The 19,859-nt window shown below is 41.3% G+C and overlaps 2 protein-coding genes across 2 annotated transcripts in view; one reads left to right on the plus strand and one right to left on the minus strand.

The window, feature by feature from the left end:
- dars1 (aspartyl-tRNA synthetase 1) overlaps positions 1 to 12,599 on the plus strand; it is a 32,429-nt gene extending 19,830 nt beyond the window's left edge. The window contains exons 9-18 of the mRNA XM_080786121.1: positions 635 to 694; positions 3,842 to 3,953; positions 5,465 to 5,599; positions 6,692 to 6,839; positions 8,109 to 8,255; positions 8,659 to 8,701; positions 9,487 to 9,567; positions 10,207 to 10,318; positions 11,393 to 11,464; positions 11,782 to 12,599. Coding sequence (XP_080642247.1) covers positions 635 to 694; positions 3,842 to 3,953; positions 5,465 to 5,599; positions 6,692 to 6,839; positions 8,109 to 8,255; positions 8,659 to 8,701; positions 9,487 to 9,567; positions 10,207 to 10,318; positions 11,393 to 11,464; positions 11,782 to 11,873 — 1,002 coding nt within the window. The 3' untranslated portion in view covers positions 11,874 to 12,599. The remainder of the gene's footprint in view (positions 1 to 634; positions 695 to 3,841; positions 3,954 to 5,464; positions 5,600 to 6,691; positions 6,840 to 8,108; positions 8,256 to 8,658; positions 8,702 to 9,486; positions 9,568 to 10,206; positions 10,319 to 11,392; positions 11,465 to 11,781) is intronic.
- Positions 12,600 to 13,363: 764 nt separating this feature from the next.
- On the minus strand, positions 13,364 to 19,673 carry LOC308330864 (protein lifeguard 3-like; the record flags this gene model as incomplete). The annotated part of the gene is made up of 11 exons (XM_080785938.1): positions 13,364 to 13,513; positions 14,636 to 14,689; positions 16,115 to 16,210; positions 16,580 to 16,667; positions 16,767 to 16,804; positions 17,526 to 17,565; positions 17,752 to 17,802; positions 17,914 to 17,967; positions 19,063 to 19,127; positions 19,213 to 19,280; positions 19,400 to 19,673. The coding sequence occupies 11 exons, from the start codon at positions 19,671 to 19,673 to the stop codon at positions 13,364 to 13,366; spliced, it is 978 nt and encodes a 325-aa protein (XP_080642064.1).
- Positions 19,674 to 19,859: the final 186 nt, after the last annotated feature.

Consider the following 19,859-nt stretch of genomic DNA (forward strand, 5'->3'; position numbering starts at 1 on the left):
GGACACCCAATATCCCAGTGTTTAGGGTGCATAAGATCTGATCAATATTCCACTGTCTAAAATCTGTATATAATAATAAAACTTTATTTGTATAGCACCTTTCATGACATGAAATGCAGCTCAGTGCTTTACAGAGCAATGGAGAGAAAAAAAGAAAAGAAAAGCAAGGCACTAAAAAACAAGAGCAGTAATGCAATACAGTGAGGACATGAATAACAAAAAAATAAAATATCAATTAAAAGGGTGTAGAAGTGGGTCTTGAGCTGTGCTTTAAAAATGTCTACAGAGGCTGCCTGTCGAAGGTACACTGTGAGTTTGTTCCACGCCGCCGGCCCGTAGAAGCAAAAAGCTGCCTCCCCCGTATTTTTTAGTTGCCATTTTTTAGTCAAAGCGAGCAGGCCAGCAGTGGAAGACCTTAGGGGCTTGGGACATATTTAGGCAGGCAGTCATGTAGGTAGGAAGGTGCGAGACCATTGAGAGCTTTATAAACAAGTAATATGTTCTTTCACGGTACAGTGAAAAACAGTATATGATTGCTACTTTGACCCATTGTAATACTTTTACAATTTATGGGTCCTTGACTTGAAAAAGTTTGAGAACTGATTTAATTGCTTTTCTTTTCTTTTCCCTTCAGGATGGCAGAGCCACAGTAAACCAAGACACCAGACTAGATAACAGGGTGATTGACCTCAGGGTAAGATATTTGCTGTACCGGAGGTACAAATAACGCTCTGAAATCCACCCTGCACACCTACTATATTTTCATTATGTTACATTATGAAACGTTATCACATTATCCGGTGTTATTACATTATTAGCCCGTGTTATACAGGTTGCTTGTCTTGATTTATCTAATCCCACAGAAAGGAACAGGTTCATATTTGAGGCTTGTTAACTGTCATGCTAAGATAAATCTAGACGACAACCGCTAATTGAAACCACATGATATCAGTTTTTGCCCGAAGGGCAAACTTGATTCATTCGATTAAAACCCATCCAGCTTTTTGAAGAAAATATGGCAATTGGAACAACACAGTCATATCAAAAGTTTTGAATCTTCAAAATGAAATTAATATGCATAGAAAATGATCTGAGGCTACCAGGTGAAGCATCAGAAGTTTGTGTTTCAGGCCCAGTCGAGCCTTGGTACTTTATTAGTGCGAGAGGGGCTAAATGTTAACGGGGGGTCCAACTGATATCTTTCTGTTTAAGTGTTAAATTAAGCAATATTACACGAGAGGGTGTGGTTTAACGTGATTATTGCCACACCATGCCCTTAAAACGAAGAAAATCGCTTAAAAAAACGTATTTATTTTAATGACAGATGTAGTCACTACGACCACAAATGTCCCAAGAAACTAGCTAGCCTAGCCACCGAGTTTGCTGCACTCTGGGAAAACAGCAGCTGAATTCTTTGTTTTGATTAGGTGTGGAGTGGTACTCGTTTGAACCACGGCTAGAAGGCTGTTTCAACCAATCGGATTGCTTGCTCGAAACGACCTGTTGTATAATTGATAGTAATCATTGCTATTGCAGATAGAGAGACATTTTATGTCTCCACGGTACAGTGAAAAAGCCGATCTACAAGCTCACAACACATCGTAATGCAACACGTTGTGAGCTTGTAGATCTGCTATTTTTTGCTATCTTTTTCTCAGAGTTTATTATTTGTATTTATGGAATTGCTTTGATTCGTATTATACATTATTTATCTTATGAGGATCCCTGGCACAAAACCTTTATCAGATGTGGGTCCAATACACTACATTTGGGGGTCCTAGACACCACTGACCTCCCAGCGCCTAGGTGAACTTTCAGCCTAAACGAGGGTCTCACTGGTGTGAACCACGTTAGTTTGTCACACGAAGCAGGCGCTCGGCAGAGCTGGCTAGCTCACTGTCAAAGCCCCAAAACACCTGTTTCTACAACACTTTGCCCTTTGAGCTCTTGGACTTGGGCCTGTTATCAGCTCTCTCTGTACCTCAAGTAAAGTTGTTCTCACACAGGCAGGCAGACAAGACGGGCGGCCGGGCAGGCAGGCCGGCGTCTATCCTCACAGGGAGTCATAAAAGACCTTCAGTAATGAATGGCTTGTTCTTATACACTCTACCCCCCTCTAACTTCACTGCCTTTTAGTTTAACCCATTCAATCTGGGAAAGCATCTGTGTCATGTTCAGATTTGTCTATGTATAAGCTATATATTGTTGCTGTCGGGCAAAAATCACTTCATCTCCATATCTAACCTTTTGTGTTTGTTTTCGACTTTTTGCAAATGAATGCCTACGTTATCATACTACAGGCTCACACAACGATCACACAACGTGCTTTGAGCTTGTAGATCTGCTACAGTACTTTTTCTATCTTTTTATTTGAATCCTGAGAAGTAAAAGTTTTGAACCTATGAGGTTTCCACCCGACAGACGAGATACACTTCTCAGAAAACTATTAGGATTTAGGTGTTGGAAACTTCAGTTGGAAGTGTGAAACCATACTGTGGCAGTTACCAAAAAAAAACCTCAAGCCACCAACCAACCAATCGAAACTGTGATGCAAGTCACACAGTCAGTGATGTTCCCTGCCCTCACAATGGGGACACGCTGTCAAAAAGAGAAGCGGGGACAGTACTACTCAGCCCACTAATGATATAAATAATGCCACCTTCAAACCAAACTGTAATAAACAGGAAGGGCTTTCTCGTTATGTAACCTCTGAATCTGTCAACGGTCTTTTCAGAGCTTGTGACTCATGTTGTAATGTGTTACCTTGTGATGTACAGCAGTGGTTCTCACAGTGGTACAGTAGTTGTCCGTTTTAAGCCAGGGGTCGGGACGGGGTCCTCAGAGTTACTACCAAAGTTCTGTGTGATAGGATTTTTTTTTCATTAACTACTTTAAGCCTAGCATCTCTATTATCTATTATGATGAGAACATTACTAGCCAAAAATAGCAGATCTACAAGTTCACAACACCTCACACTGTGAGGCCCAGATGTTGGCAGTTGTCAAAATATAGCAGTTGAGGTGATTGTATAGAATCTAGATTATGTTTTTGTTTTTTTTCCTTCCCTTCAAAACAATTGAGAAAAAGTATTTTTATTTTTACATATTTAACAAGATTCAGGTTGAAAATTTGCTGAAGGTAATCTCAACTAGACGGCGGAGCCCGCGGCATTGTCTGTAGATTGATGAGGTTGTCAGTATTCAGTCATTATCACTTTTCCTCTCTCACAATGGGAGAAGTTGGGACGACGCCCATTCGGGACTTTGGACAATCACTGGGAAGAGAAATACGAAGCCTTTCAATTAAAGCAGGTTCTTTTTTAGGTCCTGTTGTATTGAAAGGGAGCAGTGGCCTGCTAGACCGCTTTGGTTTACGGGGGATGAATAATTGCCAGAGTTGAAAGCCAATAGAGACAGTTTCCTGAGGAAAAACCCAGTGAAATGAGTCAATCGATTAAGGGAGCTGCTCACACACCTATATAGTGACACACTATACAGTCTAACGTTGTTATAGTCCCCCCTGTGTAGTTTACTTTTACTGCTCTCACATGATGTCAGGTTGTGCATTTCTAATTGTATGGTTACATGTCCTCAGGCCTTTTTTCTGAGTTTGAACTCATCCCACCCACGCCACTGCTGACAACACATTGACTGAGTGATGCTTGCTCTTTGCTGAGCAGACATGCACAAACAGAAAATGTTGAGCGTTGCCTTCGCAAACTTTAAATTACGATCACTTTATAAACCAGGGTGAATCACGCAAGTATTAACTTGTGTTAACACTGTGTGCGGCCGTGTTAATGTGTGCGTGTTTGTTTGTGTTTTGTGTCCACCGCCTACAGACGACAACCAGCCAGGCCGTGTTCCGCCTGCAGTCAGGAGTGTGCCAGCTCTTCAGAGACACCCTCTATAAGAAGGGCTTTGTGGAGATCCAGACCCCCAAAATCATCTCGGGTACAAACAAGCACCACTCATGGCTAATTTAAGCCTTAGTTGTGTGCCAGATGTCACCCATCCAAATAGCATATTGTTGCTGTCATCAGGCAGAAACCTCTTATCTCCATATTCTAACTTTTTGTGTTTTTTTTTCGTCAATTTAATTGAATAATTGATTTAAATTTTTATTTCACAGTATGCAGAATGGGTACATTTCAACGAAAGTCACGACACGATTATAAAGCATTACACTTGTTTACAAGAGGGTCCACCATTTTCAATTCATCAGAACATTTAGAGACATACAAATATATACTTCTATAAAAAAACCCAGGAAATCATCATTTAAAGGGGGAAAAAACAGACTTTATTTTTATTTTTAAATATGGTCAAATTGAAATATTCACTTCGATAGAAAGCTCTGTCTGTATTAAGGTTGGCAGTATTTTGTTTGAAAAACCAACTGTTGCACCAGTGAAAGGCACCCGGTTTTAATCTCAGTCTTTTCATCTTTTTGTTCCAGGGTCTGGGGATGTATTTTAGTTTAAATTCTCTACTTAAGGATTGCAGTTTGTTGTTTGTTATATTAAGTGAACCACAGCAGCGGTCTCATGCCGCTCTTCTGCAGACCACAGACACCAGGTTTGAGTCAGAAGTGTGGCATAAACAAATGACACTTTCACTTCCCCCTTCTTCATTTGGCGCCCAATGACAGCTCGAGTCAACGTGGCACTGGTATAAAATTCAAATCTGGCGCTTTTTTTCAGTTCACTCTGTGGTAGTTGTAAAAACCGCACAACTGACTTCCTGCTCCACCCTGTGGCATGTTTTTCAGTAGACTATCATGAAACCGACCCCACCCTCCAGAATGGCAGTCATAACAACACTGAAACTTAAAGTCCTATACTATATGAGTTCATAATACTGTACGTCTGTCTGGTTTTATGGGGGGTATTGACTAGGTCTGGGCCTAACCCATAATGTATCGAAACCCTAATTTAAAACTCTCAGTAACTGACTAATCTTGCTCATGTAGGATAATCGACTTATCCAGAAGCAAGTTTTATTTTATTTTAACATTCATTATTGTTTATTTCTTATATATTAAGTTAACACATTGACACGAAACGTTCCTCCACTCATCATGTCATTGCTCTGCAGTTTGAACGGATCCATTCTGCTGCCTGTGCGGTCACCTTATCAAACATTTTGAAGTGATTTCCCTGTAATTATATAAAGAATATTGTTGCCTAGATCAGTGGTTCAAAATAAGTTTAACCATTTAACCCTAATATAAATCCGACTATTTGAAGAAGGAATAAATGTATTTTTTAAACAAAACATGTATGGGGGTCCTTAGCACAAAATCCTTTCAGATGGGGTTCCTCGGCCAAAAATACATTTGACCGTGGACTCCCAAACTGTTTTGAGAACCACTGGTCTAGATATTCTGTAGCATGTTTGAAGAGATATCGTGTGGTGTGCGTGAACTTATCTGTTGCCCTACCTTCTTTGATGTCCACCTCCAGCTGCCAGTGAAGGCGGGGCCAACGTGTTCACTGTGTCCTACTTCAAAACCAGTGCCTACCTGGCCCAGTCACCCCAGCTCTACAAGCAGATGTGCATCTGTGGTGACTTCGACAAGGTCTTCTGCGTGGGACCAGGTAAAAATTGACACCTGCCACTCCTCCATCCACACCTCCCATTACACTCCTCCACACCTCCCGTTACACTACTTCACACCTAGAAAAGTCCCCCAGGGGCCAATGGGCTATATGCACACAGAATAACTCTTCCTACTTCCGGGCCGCTTCCTTACTTCCTTCACAGGTGTTACTGATGATACTAATTACTAATTAAGGCTCTGTTCCAGTTAGTGGTTCTCAAATTTTATAATTTCAAGGACCCCCATAACTCTTGCACAAATACTATTTTTATTTATTATTACTGGTCCATTTGGTTCCATTTGTACACTCAGTTACACATCCATACAGGGCCATTTGGAACCCACTCAAAGACACTTTGAGACCCACAGGGGTAGCAGAGTGTTTCCAGTGAGCCAACACGCACAGTAGCAGCACCCTGGCTCTGAGATACTATTGGTCCAACTGTCATTAGACCGACAACCTACCTCAAACCCTAACCTAACCCACAAGCACGGGAGCAGTGCATGTTCGACCGCATGTCCAACCGTTGTTTCCACATGTGTCTAATCTGCGTGTGCATCCCTCTGTCTGGTGGGAACCTCATATGTCAAAAACTTGAACTTTTCAGGATTCTAATAAAAAAATTGAGCAAGTAGCAGATCTACAAGCTTAAACAAGCTTGTGGATCTGCTACTTGTGATGCTTTTGTGTGATGATGTAGTATGATCAATTATGGCATTCATTTACCAAAAACAACACAAAAAGTTAGAATAAGGAGATAAGAGGTTTCTGTCCGACAGCAACGTTATCTCAGTATTAAGCAATCAGTAATTTCCTTACATATGTATACATACATACATACATACAAAAAAAACGAATGGTTCAAGCCCGTTAATTAAGATTCGAGTGCCAACCCTTAACGAGCAAACGTTCGAATCCTGAATGTCCTGGGACAACCTTACTGAACATGCACACGTGCAATTTTCAAGTGGGCTCTGATCCAGGAGAGTTCGGAAAACCACTGCCATAGAGAAAGACCTGATTATGCAGGCGTGTTATGGCCCCCTTGAGAACTCTGTGATGTGAAATCCCATCTGTTGGTTGTTCCAGTGTTCCGAGCGGAGGATTCCAACACCCACCGTCACCTGACAGAGTTCGTGGGTCTGGATATCGAGCTAGCCTTCAACTACCACTACCACGAGGTCATCGACTCCATCACTGACACCATGGTGCAGATCTTCAAAGGCCTCCGAGACAAGTAAGAAAAGCAAAAGCAGATGTGTCATTTCAGGAAAAAATGTGAGGGTGGACTAAAATAAGATGTCACTTAAGTTAACCATACCAGTTCTAAAATAGCGAAAGAATTGTGGATGCTATTTTGGGAGGGACGTTTGAAAATGTTCGTCATATCGTTGCTGTCGGGCAGAAACCACAAAAACAACACACTTGATGCTTTTGTATTTGAATCCTAAAAATGTACCGTTGTGAGGTTTCCACTCGACAGACAATATACTGTAAGGTCATGCCCAAAATGGGGATGCCAGGTTGAAATTGGTTAATATAGGTATGGTTGCAGACAAGCAACCATACATCAGAGTCCTGCACCGGGTCGGATACCAGCGGATACTCCATGGGTACCCGAGTTTGACGGGTGGAAACAGGCGAGAAAATTGGGTGCGGGTTTCGGAAATTGGACCCATGCAGGACTCACATGTAGATGGAGAGGCATGGATTTGCACTCGGCCTTGATCTGAAAAGAAAATCCATAGTTGGGGAAAATATGCATAAGACCTGATTTGCTTAGGTTCTATGTGAACATTAGTTTGTGACAATTGCCATCCGCCGAGAGACCCCAGATGACGCTCCTGAAGAAAACCATTTCAAAGCTCAAACTCTTAATAGGACACATTGATATTAGTTTGGTAATTGGTGGTGCCCGTTGTGTGAAGCATGCCAGCCTGTACTGTCAATCCGTCATCCTTGGCTCACAAATGTGTACTTTTCTAATTGAAAAGGCCGTTTTGTACTCGTCAAATATAATGAGCAGACACATTGCGATCACACTAAAACAATGGCTGCAAATTACATGCCACACTAGGCTCAGCTTTTGTCGAAGATATGATTTTTTGACAAGCTGTGCACACAGTTTCTGTACAGTCTTAGCAGATGTCTGGCGAACTCCCAAGTGTTGGTATTTTACAACAGCTCATTCAGCTGTGGAAGCAAGTTTTAATGTTGGGGAATATCCTTGTCATATTGTCAAATCGTTCAATGCTCTCTCCCGACAACAGGCTGTCACTGAAGGGAGGCAGATATGAAATGTTGTGCAGGTCTTTCCTGCCCTCTTGTGGACTGACATAGTGTAGCACGGAGAGAAAAAAAACATGTTTGTGCTCTTGGCACAATGAATGTAGGACAAGCAAGTGATGGAAATAATTCTGACAAAAATGCAGACAAAGTAACACAGTGAGGTATCCTCCAATGTGTGATGATCTTGGGGGGATGTGTGTGTGTTTTTCTGTGTCAGCTTCCAGACAGAGATCCAGACAGTAAACAAGCAGTTTCCCAGCGAGCCCTTTAAATTCCTGGAGCCCACCCTGAGGCTGGAGTATATGGAGGGTGTGGCCATGCTCCGCAAGGCCGGCGTGGACATGGGAGACGAGGAAGACCTGAGGTCAGTGGTGGAAGAACTTCTAACTATATATTTTTGAGCATGCAAGGTTTCCATCCAACATCGACATTATATCCTATATGGTTCTGTAACAGTACATCAGTCAGTTTGAGTGTGTTATGGCCTAAGATATACTGCAGTATACTGCAGTAAGTTAACACATGCATTTATTTGCAGATATTAAAACCTTTTCCTATCATCCATGTGCTCCAGCCTCATAACCTCTAATTTTTACTGGCCCATCTGTGTGAGGAACCGGACCTAAAGCCCGCTTTATACTTTGTCCTATGCCGGTGCCGCGCTATAAGCTATTTTCAGTCTCGAGAATAAATTATGCATCGGTTGGCTGAGGGAACAGATGTTACCTCAATAATAATACTTGACATGTCTTCTTTTTTCCCCACAGCACCCCCAATGAAAAGCTGCTTGGACGCCTTGTCAAGGAAAAGGTACAGTAATATTAAGTTAGGTTTCATCATGTGTTCCATTGTTCTTTCATTTTAACCATCTCCAAAGCTGCAATCCATACTCACCCCTTTTGCAACCTGAGCTTATTTTAATGTGTTTAGGACACAAGACAAACTTTCCTGGGGTTTGTGTGTGTGTGCTATATGTTTTCTTAGATATTTTAGTCATGGCGCCATGTTCATGACCAAAAACCTGTCATGAAAATGTGGTCTCACAGCTCTCACTTCCTTCCTGGATTACAAAGTCACACCTCCATGCAGCCTCCCCCCTCTCCACAATGGGAAGTGCACTAAAGCATTATGGGCATTGTAGGAATTCAGCAATCCAGTCAAACCCTAGTCAAACAGACAATTATTCTTCTGGCCATAGTGTGCACATTTCAAATTGTGCTACTGTTATCTACTACAAATACTATTACAATTTAGTGACTGGAGTTTGTTCCAGCAGTGAAATATCCCTTTAAGGCAAGCGAATAAAACTAAATTTGTATCAATCTGTATGGTAGAGCATGTTAATAAATATAAATAACACAACTGCAGTGGATGGAGGTGGTCTCCCTGCTCTTCTATTGAGTAATGTAGTACATATTGTGGTCTTGCAGGATCACTACTGTTTGACAGCAGTAGAAATGTTGGCACTCATGCAGGGGTTCATATCCCGGGCACGACATAAACATTACAGATTGCTGCTCTACTTGCCGTGAGGGGGACATCACTTGACTTGACATGACTTTTAATGTTGCGTACATTTCTGTGTGTTCCGTCAGTATGACACTGACTTCTATGTGCTGGACAAGTACCCTCTGGCTGTGAGGCCTTTCTACACCATGCCTGACCCCAACAACGCTGTAAGTCCCTTTTAATGTTTTGCATTTTGTGGTGGAATGATTTTCGGATGTTCTTTTTTTTTTACTTTAACTTTTGATTGTTGCTATATACATACAGTAGCAACATTTAAAATGACAGTTTTACAGGTATAACAAGTTGTTATAGAGGTATACCAAGTACAACAACGTGGGGAATATGTGTTTTGTTTTCTTTAGTCATTTATGATAACGTGTCTTATTGTGATTTTATTGTCTTAATTAAAAACATTTGATAACAAAAAAAATACTGTGTAGGGCAAAGATGGAGCCAAGTTCGAGGTACTATAAAACATTATGGATTAGATTTTTTTTTTTTTTTTTTGTGTGAGGAGAAAATACTTGACATGGCCATTATTTCTGAAGATTTATGTTTGGAGGTGTGAACTGGATCTTTAAGCCCTACTTAGTACCAAATAGTTGGTCTCCAATCTCACGACATCACGTGAGCTATTTCGCTATAGAAAAGGATGTGTGTACTTTTTCTGTAAAGCTCTGTAAAGCACTTTGAGATGCATTTCTGTCATGAAAGGTGATATTATACGTTTTTTGAAAACGTTTTCACAAAATGATTGAAAGAAAAAAAAGTGTCACGACCTCATTAGCAATGTGTTTTCTTCCCAGAAATACTCCAACTCATACGACATGTTCATGAGGGGAGAAGAGATTCTTTCTGGAGCTCAGAGAGTCCACGATGCTCAGATGCTGACTGAGAGAGCCATGCACCACCAGATTGGTACGTTTCTAAAAACAACTGTTCAAAGGCCTGTGTCAAAGTCACAATCATATGGCTCTTAGGATGGCTAGAGAGAAAATAGAGATACTGTATTGGTGGCATCAGCAGACTGAACTGTTTAAGTAACTTGGTTATTTTAAAATAATTAGAATCAACATGAGGCTAGTAACTAGCCTCAATAATAATAATAATAATAATAATTTTATATTTGAAAATATATCTTTATCTTGTTTGCTTGTGGTTATCTTTTAAGAATTTGTGTCACTTTCTTTAAATCAGTCCATACCCAGGATGTGAGCACTCAAATTATTTACAGACTTCTGTTATTTATGGGAATGGCCTGTGTTCCTATGGCTCGATTTCGCCGTAGCTCAACACACACACACACACACACACACACACACACACACACACACAGTGCAGCTCCACGCTTTGTCATTCACAGAGAGATGAAGCGAATGCGGACCCAAGTAAATGACCCGCTAACCCTGACACTTGCTGTGTTGGGTGTGTCTTTTGGTAATGACATGGTTATAAATTGCCTGTTCACATCACGTGGATAGACACTATTTAATGGGTTTGTATGTTTGTTGGTCCAGTTCTTGCACTGATGAAGACCTTAACTGCAAAGCGGTTGACAACATTGCATTTCAAGGGTGCTCAGCTGGTGCAAGGTGTAAAGTACGTGCCCACAACTCACGACTGTAGTCGAGTCTACACCGTGGTATGCACCACCACGGTGAATCTGGTTTGGGTGTCTATCTAAATTATATGAACGCAATTTGCTGTGCCTCGGTCTGGGGAGGGAAGGCGGGCACAGAGGGTGATTCACGTGTCGCAGCACGTACCCCTACGGGCTGGAGTGGCACCTGGGGTGTAGAACGGAGGAGGCGCCACCCTACTGGCTCACTGGCACTTGAGCCACTAGGGAAACAAGACCGTTGTCTAATAAACTATTCAATAAAACAATCAAATCATCAACAATCATAGCAATTAGTAGTTGTACAAGAAGAAAGGTTGACAACACAGCTGGTTATCAGAATTTGAACTTCCTCTCTCTGTTTAATTCTACAGATCTGGAGAAGATCAAGGCGTACATTGATTCCTTCCGGTACGGAGCGCCCCCACATGGTGGCGGTGGAATTGGTAAGGAATGCAACGGATGTTGGAGGGTACACCTAGTAGGACGACACTCCTTTTGTTGTTCTTTCCAAATGTTGCTCGTGTAGCAGAAATATACACCACTGTACTAAAAAGAAAAAAACATTTTCCCTGTACACATTCACAAGAATATTGTACAAGAGTATCAGCCAAATGTCTGAAATGTACGGTAACACTTTATATTAAGGTCGTCTTTTTAATGCATTATAGCGCATTTATAATGCATTATAATGTGCTTATAAGGCATTACTACTGGATTGATAACACCCTCTTACACCCTTACTCCTTCTCCTCCCCTGCAGGCCTGGAGAGAGTCTGCATGTTGTACCTTGGCCTTCACAACGTCCGCCAGACCTCCATGTTCCCACGTGACCCCAAACGTCTGACCCCTTGAACAAGCCCCCTACCTACTGCACCGCTCCTCCACTGACCACCTGACCCCAACGGAGACCCTGACCATCACTGGATGGATCACAGATACTAGCGTCTGGACACTAATTTTCTAAAACCCACAATCCTGAAGAGCAGGTATTGGAGTTAGTGCCACCCTATGAAGTGCCACTATGATTAAACGTTAGGGAATCATAAACAATAGGGCGAATTATGGTGGTTTGTGCGCCCGTATGACAACAAGGCATTGACCACGTACACCCCACATGTTTGAGCGGAGTCCCTCAGGGCTGTATGCTAGTATATTTTGAATGTTCTGTTATTGTGGGGAAAATAGCTGATTGACCTGCTCACAACATGTTGCAACGCAACGCGATGTGAGCTTGTCGATCTGCTATTTTCAGCCAAAGCTTTCCCCACAATACAGATGCTGGGGTTTATGTGATTAAAAAGGAATAGGTGGTTTTACGCCCATGTTTAGAAACGGGGCAAGTGATTTACACACACAATAACCCATCTCCCGATCGATAAATCCTTTGTTTGTTTTAGCACTTTTATATGGGGATTAAAACGACGTAACTTTGATACACAACGTCCAAGCACTGCTACTGCTACTACAGAGTTAGAAATACTGTTTGTGGTCTCACGCTAATACACAGGTATTATAATTAGAGATGTTTTCTAAGTTAATTGGTGGGCTAAAAGTCAATAAAAAAGGACTTGAATCACACGTTTTCCAATGCCTTTTCCCCTTCTCTTTAATATGTGACATCTGATGTGTTTTCTAACCTCAACTCTAAATTGGTAACCGTGATTGCAGGAGTTCTCAAACATTAATCATTAACAGATGACTATATTACAATGACACATGAATTACCACCGGAAGGCCTTTTACCCGGAATAAAGGGGTAATTTATTATTGATTTGATAAGATTCAATCATACAATGGCATTTACAACCAATAAATCCATGGTAATACTGAACTCACTTGAAAAAAGGAAAGAACAAAACAATCACTATCCCAATCAAAGTGTTAATGACACATGAGAAAATAGCATATAGATTTTTCAATACTGACAGATCATATCATTACAATTTAGGCATGCTTTAATCCGGATGGATTTAAAGAGTTTGAAGTCAGATTAAAGAATCTTGCTTGAGACTAATTGGTACCAGTCATTCCATTATTGAGTATCACAATGTAAGGCCTAAAGAGATGTGTGACTAATAATTGTGCTTTGAATGCCTAATTTATACTCTGTAGTATGACGTTGTGAAGAACTGATCTTCAAACAGTTTGTGGTGCGATGGAGTATAAATTAATATTGTGAAAATAGCCGATCTACAAGTGTTGCGAGCTTGTAGATAGTCTGTTGATTACTTTTGACGCAGTAGGCTAATGGTCTTAGTATTGAAATTGTCACACTACTGTCATCTGGGGACCCCCCAAACAATCATGTGGGGACCCACCACAGGTTGAGAAGAACCACTGCTTTAATCAGTGGCGCCTCCGCTGATTTGCAAGATGAACAGGAAGATCTGGACAATGTCGATGTAAAGGGAGAGGGCACCGAAGATGTACTCCTCTGGACTGATGGCCAACTCACGGTTCCCAATGAGGAGTTGGGTGTTGTACGCTAAAAACTATAACGGGAAGAGAAGAAATGACAACATGGATTTGCGGGATCTCCCTGTCTCGAGCTCCTTAATAAACTTTACATACATTTTCAGGTAGGTAACAAAGTTTCAGCCAATCTGTTCCAGTTCCAAGTTTGTCTGAAGCCCGTCTACCAGCCCCAGCAGCCTTTGAAACCTGTCTACCAGCCTCAGCAGCCCGTCTGTCTATCCTAGGTAGGTCTCTACCCTGATTCCAACCAGAAAATGCATTTTCTGTTTAATAAAGAGCTGGAGACACTATAGCAATGAGTACTATCATCATATAGGGCTATTTAACACTTAAATGAACCAAAGAAACTTTAAACCTAATGTTTGATCTGATATAGTAAAGGGAGCACTTCATCTGTTTTCAACCTTCAATTGGTCCTCACTAATGAACATAAAGATGGCACATTTTCGGTCTGCTCACTCTGGGTCTCATTTGTGGGCTGCGAACAGTTCAGAAACCGGATGATTGACATCTATACAGTATGTTCTCTTTGAATCTGCACCCAGGCCACGCTTGAAACTTTAAAAGACTACCTGAGTTAATCGAGCCTTTTCCCTTGAAGTGAACCATCATCTATAAAAGCCATTGTTCTTGCATCCTATTAAAAAGGTAAAATACGGGTTTTGAAATGATCAAACCTGGCTACCAATGGCGTCACTGGTTTATGAAAAATGTACAGCCCACCAATGAGACGGCGAGTAGACTAATGGCGGAATGTTATAATGAGCATTAGTGAGGACCAACTATATGATGGATAGCCTACTGTACTGTAGGTAGGTTGAAAATATATGGAGTGGTCCGTTAAAGGCAGACATAATATAAGCCGATGCTGCATTGGCCACTGGGATCGTAGGTCAACCTGCTGCCATATTGGCAAGGGGCAACTTGCCTTAAAAGGATCCCTGGCTAATAAAGACAAATATGCCTTAAAACATTATACTTGCCCTCTACAACTAAAAGAAAATACCTTAAATATTTTTTATTTTACTCTACATAGAATACGACCAATACAATCGGTCAAAAGGAAGGAACCATGACAGCTCTCCACTTGCTTCCTAATTGAAAAAATGTGTCTCGTGTGGAACCGTGAAGTGACTCACCAGGGTGTAAATGATGGCTCCAATGGCAGCGTAGAGCATGTGAAGCCAGGGGACCTGTGGAGTGACAGATAAGAAGTCTCTGTAAAGGGAAATCAAATAGCTTAGTCCCCAACAGGGCTGCTTTGATACGGGGTCTTCAACAGGGAGTCTGGGACCCCTAGGGGGTTCTCGGAGTAACTACAGGGGGGGTCGCCAAATCTTTGTGTGATATTTTCTGTAACATTAACCACTTGATCCTATATATAACTACAAGCTCACAGCGCCTCACACTATATTTCGCTAACAGGTTTGGTGTAGAAGGAAAAATCACACTTGTTTGAAGAGAGGGGTGCTCTTATTATACATCACATTCCGTGCTCAGCCAATCGAATCATCACAAATGTCATTCGGCCAATCACTTTTGGTGAATTCAATAAGGGGTGATCAGCCAATCATCATCCAATGTTTGTGTTCACACTATCCCGTAAAGCCAGAGGGGGGCAGAGCCTTATATAGACAGAGTTACGCAAACTGTGTTCACTTCATGGGGCCAGTCCAAGCTCTTCTCCATAGACTTCTATTGAGAATGGGGACAACCAACTGGGACACGTCCTGGACAGGAAGTAGGCAAAAATGCATTGGACTCAGGCAACAGCCCAGCTTTAATGATCTTAGATCCCTTTATTTTAGATTGTTTTGTAGTAATAGTACAACATTACATAAACATTAAAGAGACTTTAGTTGTCACTGTACAATACTTTAAAACAGCTGTCATGTTGCACACATGCTTAAAATAGCTCTTATTTGCGCCGCCCTCGTTACAATCGGAAACAATGTATTTCCAACTCCAGCTTGTCTCAGTTCAGGCTGCATGAACAGCGCTCGAGCGCTCGGTGTCTGCCCCCTCAATATCGTAACTCTTCTATTAGATGGCTCTGCCCCTCAAATAAAGAGCAGACTAAGTACAGAGTGATAGATCAGATATTGGTTAAGTGGTTAAATGTCTGAAAATACACTTTAATATCAATCCAACACTGATGATGGTGCTGTCAAACAAGTCTATTGAAGCTAATAAAGTTGGGGGTGCCTCTAAGGGGTCCTTGGCCTGAAAAACATTGAAGACCCCTGCCTTAAAGCAATCAAGGGAGGGCAGGGGACATTTTAAAGGGAGTACACTACAGTATGTTAAAAACTATACATACTTTGTAGTATAATAGTGAAAATGTATGTACAGTATGTAAGCTCACAATGCTCGCAGATCTGCTAGTTTTGCTATTAAAAAAATTGCCAAACAAAAGGACACCAGGATATAAGCTCTATGTTCTGATCATAATAACCATTGCTATAGAGCAGGGTCTTCAACAGGGCGTCTATGACCCCCAAGTGGTCAGGTCCTCAGAGTTACTAAATCTGTGGTCTCCTGCAGAGCCATGGCGTATAAATAAGTATGACTTACTACTGTATTATTTGACTGTAAAATTAAAAAAAAAGTGTCCTCACATATTGGAAGGAGAGGACGACGGCCGTGATGATGCCGAGGACCAGGAGCAGAACGGAGAGAATGCACAGAAGGCCTGAGCAGGAGGTAAAGTCCACCTGTGATTACAAGCGTAGTCATTAGAGGGCACTGTGGAGTAGGTCACAAATAACATGCTCAATGGCTCAAGGCCATACGAAATGGAAATGGACGGGGGAATAGGAAGACTGCAATGAATAACATGATTCGATATTATACGCTGAAACACTGTAACATACATTTCCAGTTACATCAGATTTGGAAGGTGGATCCACATAACATACATCTTACCCTGAAAAAGCAATGAATATTTAAAGGCCACTGTGCCCCGTTGTAATCCGAGACAAAGGAGTTATTTTACACACCGAACAAAGACGCCCTCTCACCAGCCACAGGCTACTGAAGCTTCAGAGAGGCCACACCACAGACACAATTTACATCCTCCGTACCTTGGTTTGGAAGCAGAAGATCGTCACAGCTATACACACTATTGCTGTTATTCCGATTGCAAGAAACACTGCTGTTGTTTCATAGTAGCTGTGAAAAAACACAGAATAAGGTTGAAAATGAGAAACTGTGTCCACGTCATTATCAGTATCAACATGGGTTTCTTTGTAGTCACAATTTAGAACAAACCTTGCTATTGTTCCGGTCATGTAAGACATTGCAAGAGTCTACAAGAGACAATAGGAGATGGTGAATGAAGACTGCAACTGGACTACTAATAAATTATGAACTAAAACAAAACAACACAACAATGACCTGCAGTAGGATACTTATATTCAGTAAATGCATGAAATATGTGAAACTAACTGGCAAAGTCAGTTTTAACCCTATTTTATATTTTGTTAAATAAACTCACCTCTACTCACCTACTCACCAACTCACCTTGTGGCATCACAAAGCGTTGTGAGCTTGTAGAGCTGCTATTTTTTATATTGATTTTGTTTATTTTAAAACGTTTATAAAATAGGGACACCAGGTTGACATTTTGGGGGGAAACTTTTTTGACATCTTTGGAAATGTCTGGAGATTTGGGAGAAATTTCTATCTATGAGGACATGCTCGATATACAGTAGGGTTGGACGTGTTTAAGAAATCACACCCCTGTGTGTCTTCTGGGTCAAGTGAGGGGCGCTCTTATCATCGTACATCATGACGTTACATGCTGATTTGCTCAGCCAAATATGACGTAAATTCTCCATTCATTGTCAATGGCATTTAATGTTTGTGTTAGGGGAAAATAGCCGATTTGCGTGTCTACATTATGACCTAAATTCTCCATTCATTGTCAATGGCATTTAATGTTTGCCATGTTTGACAAAAATCTACACTAGGCCTATAGCTGAATATAGGAGAGGTCCTCAAAAAATATATGACAGTGAACATACTCACAAAAATTGACAGCAGGATCAGATTCCATGGAAAGCGTCTCCTAATAAACCAAGAAGACATGTGTGAGACCTCAGGAAGAGTAGCTGATGTCATGTGCACCAAGCTAATGGGGATCTAATACATACATCTAATCAATAAGAAGAACAAATCATGTGTATTGTTTAATCATAAGAGTCATCAATCATAATGGTTATAGTTATACTGTGTGGAGCGTTGCCATGGTTACCGTGGCTCTTTGCAGCAGATGAGAACGAGGTAAACAACAAAATAAACCACACTATAGGGGGATAGAAAGGTAGCATTCATTATACCGTCAGGGGATGAGCACAAGTACATCTGATTATAAGAGCCTTATCTGAAAAAGGACACATCCTATCTATATACTCACAATGATGCCCAATAGATGCCAGGGTTTTCAATGACAAAGAATCTCACTTCACCACTGGAAACATACAAAGAAAATGCACCACAATGGAACAAGTACACAGCACAGCAAAATTAAAAGGTGTGTGTGTGTGTGTGTGTGTGTGTGTGTGTGTGTGTGTGTGTGTGTGCGTGCGTGCGTGCGTGCGTGCGTGCGTGCGTGCGTGCGTGCGTGCGTGCGTGTGTGTTTTCTCAAATTAAAATACGGTAAGTGTTAAACAGCTATATTCCCATAAATCATTTGACATTGAGTGACAGGGGTCTCTCTCCCCATCTCTCCAGGACTTGAATACATATACGTAGGAGCACAATGGAAACAATTAGCAGCTTTTTGCTTCTACGGGCCGACGGCATGGAACAAACTCCCACTGTACCTTCGACAGGCAGCCTCTGTATAGACATTTTTTAAGCACAGCTCAAGACCCACTTCTACACCCTTGCTTTTAATTGATCTTTTATTTTTTGTTATTCATGTCCTCACTGTATTGCATTACTGCATGTTTTTTAATGTTTATGCCTTGCTTTTCTTTTCTTTTTTCTCCATTGCTCTGTAAAGCACTTTGAGCTGCATTTCATGTCATGAAAGGTGCTATGCAAATAAAGTTTTATTATTTATTATTATTAATTAAACCCTCTGGGCTTTTTGTTATCCTTTCAGCATCCTTGTATATAGTTATAGCACTACTCCTTTTGCAGACTGTTAATAAAGTATTCATTCAATTAGAAAAACTAAATAAAAGCTTTAGCAAACATTTTCATGTCAGGATAGCAATTTCATCCAGTCGGGAGAAAGAAAGAACTCATACAGGATACAGGATAAGCAAGTGAAATATGAAATGATGATAAAGAAATGCTAGGGAAGAAAAGGTTTGGAACTGGAACATGATACATTATCTTTGTGTGGTTCTCTCCCTGATTGGATGATATTTGCAACCCACCTGAAAATGTATGTTTTTTGGTAAAGAGCTAGAGAGATGGGGAACCACCAACCCATATAATAGCATGCAGTGATTTATCGAGCTTTAACACTTGAGGATTTACTATTTACAAACCTGTGTCATCAAACCATGTTATACACAATTAATAAGGGATATGTCTGAGACACTATACTTACACAAATGTAAAGACAGCAACAATTGACACAGTGACGAGAAGCTGAGCGGTCAAAATCAAGTAAACCTGCCCATAGATTAAAAGAGAGGAAATAAAACAACATAACTTCTTGCTTTGAATGACTGTCAAAAGTACAAACACTCTTACTTACTTTTCTGATGAAGGCGTGTCGAACAGATGTGCTCTCCCACTGGGCACTCAGAAAATCATCCATGTCTCCTGTAGAACAAGCAGGGGGTTTAGATAGGCTACTTCCGCTTTAGCCATTGAAAAATCCTAATATGTTGTTATTTGGATGTCTGTGTTTCAAATCCTGTGTTATTGTGGCTCACAACAACCTGAGAATGAATTGGGCACTCCAGCAGACAGAGTCGGTATGGTGGGCATCCCAGATGGAGGGTAGCCAGGCCCTGCCCTCATCAGGCCAGCCCCCGGGGGATAGTTGGCTGCCTGGCCTGGGTAGCCAGGCTGCTGGCTGACGGGGTAAATGCCAGGGTCAGGGCTATAGGCCGGCGGTGGTGGTACGTCGTACCCATACTGTGGTGGGTAGTTCCCATACTTGGGAGCCTGCAGAGCCTCCTCGTAGGCTGGAGGGGAATCTATTTTGGACATGATGATACAGTGGATCACCTTTAAGAGGGGATGAGTGATGGACAACTACATCAGAGTGAGTCCGCATGTCATATAATGTTAAACAAGTGAACTTGTGATTGCTTTTTCTCCTCACTCTATGAACCATATTATGTCTTCTGGGTCATCATTTTTACCCATATCATAACTTAAGTAGCCTAACTATAT

This window comes from Protomyctophum bolini (genome assembly GCF_963924005.1).
Source record: "Protomyctophum bolini genome assembly, chromosome: 16".
Taxonomy (NCBI): Eukaryota; Metazoa; Chordata; class Actinopteri; order Myctophiformes; family Myctophidae; genus Protomyctophum; species Protomyctophum bolini.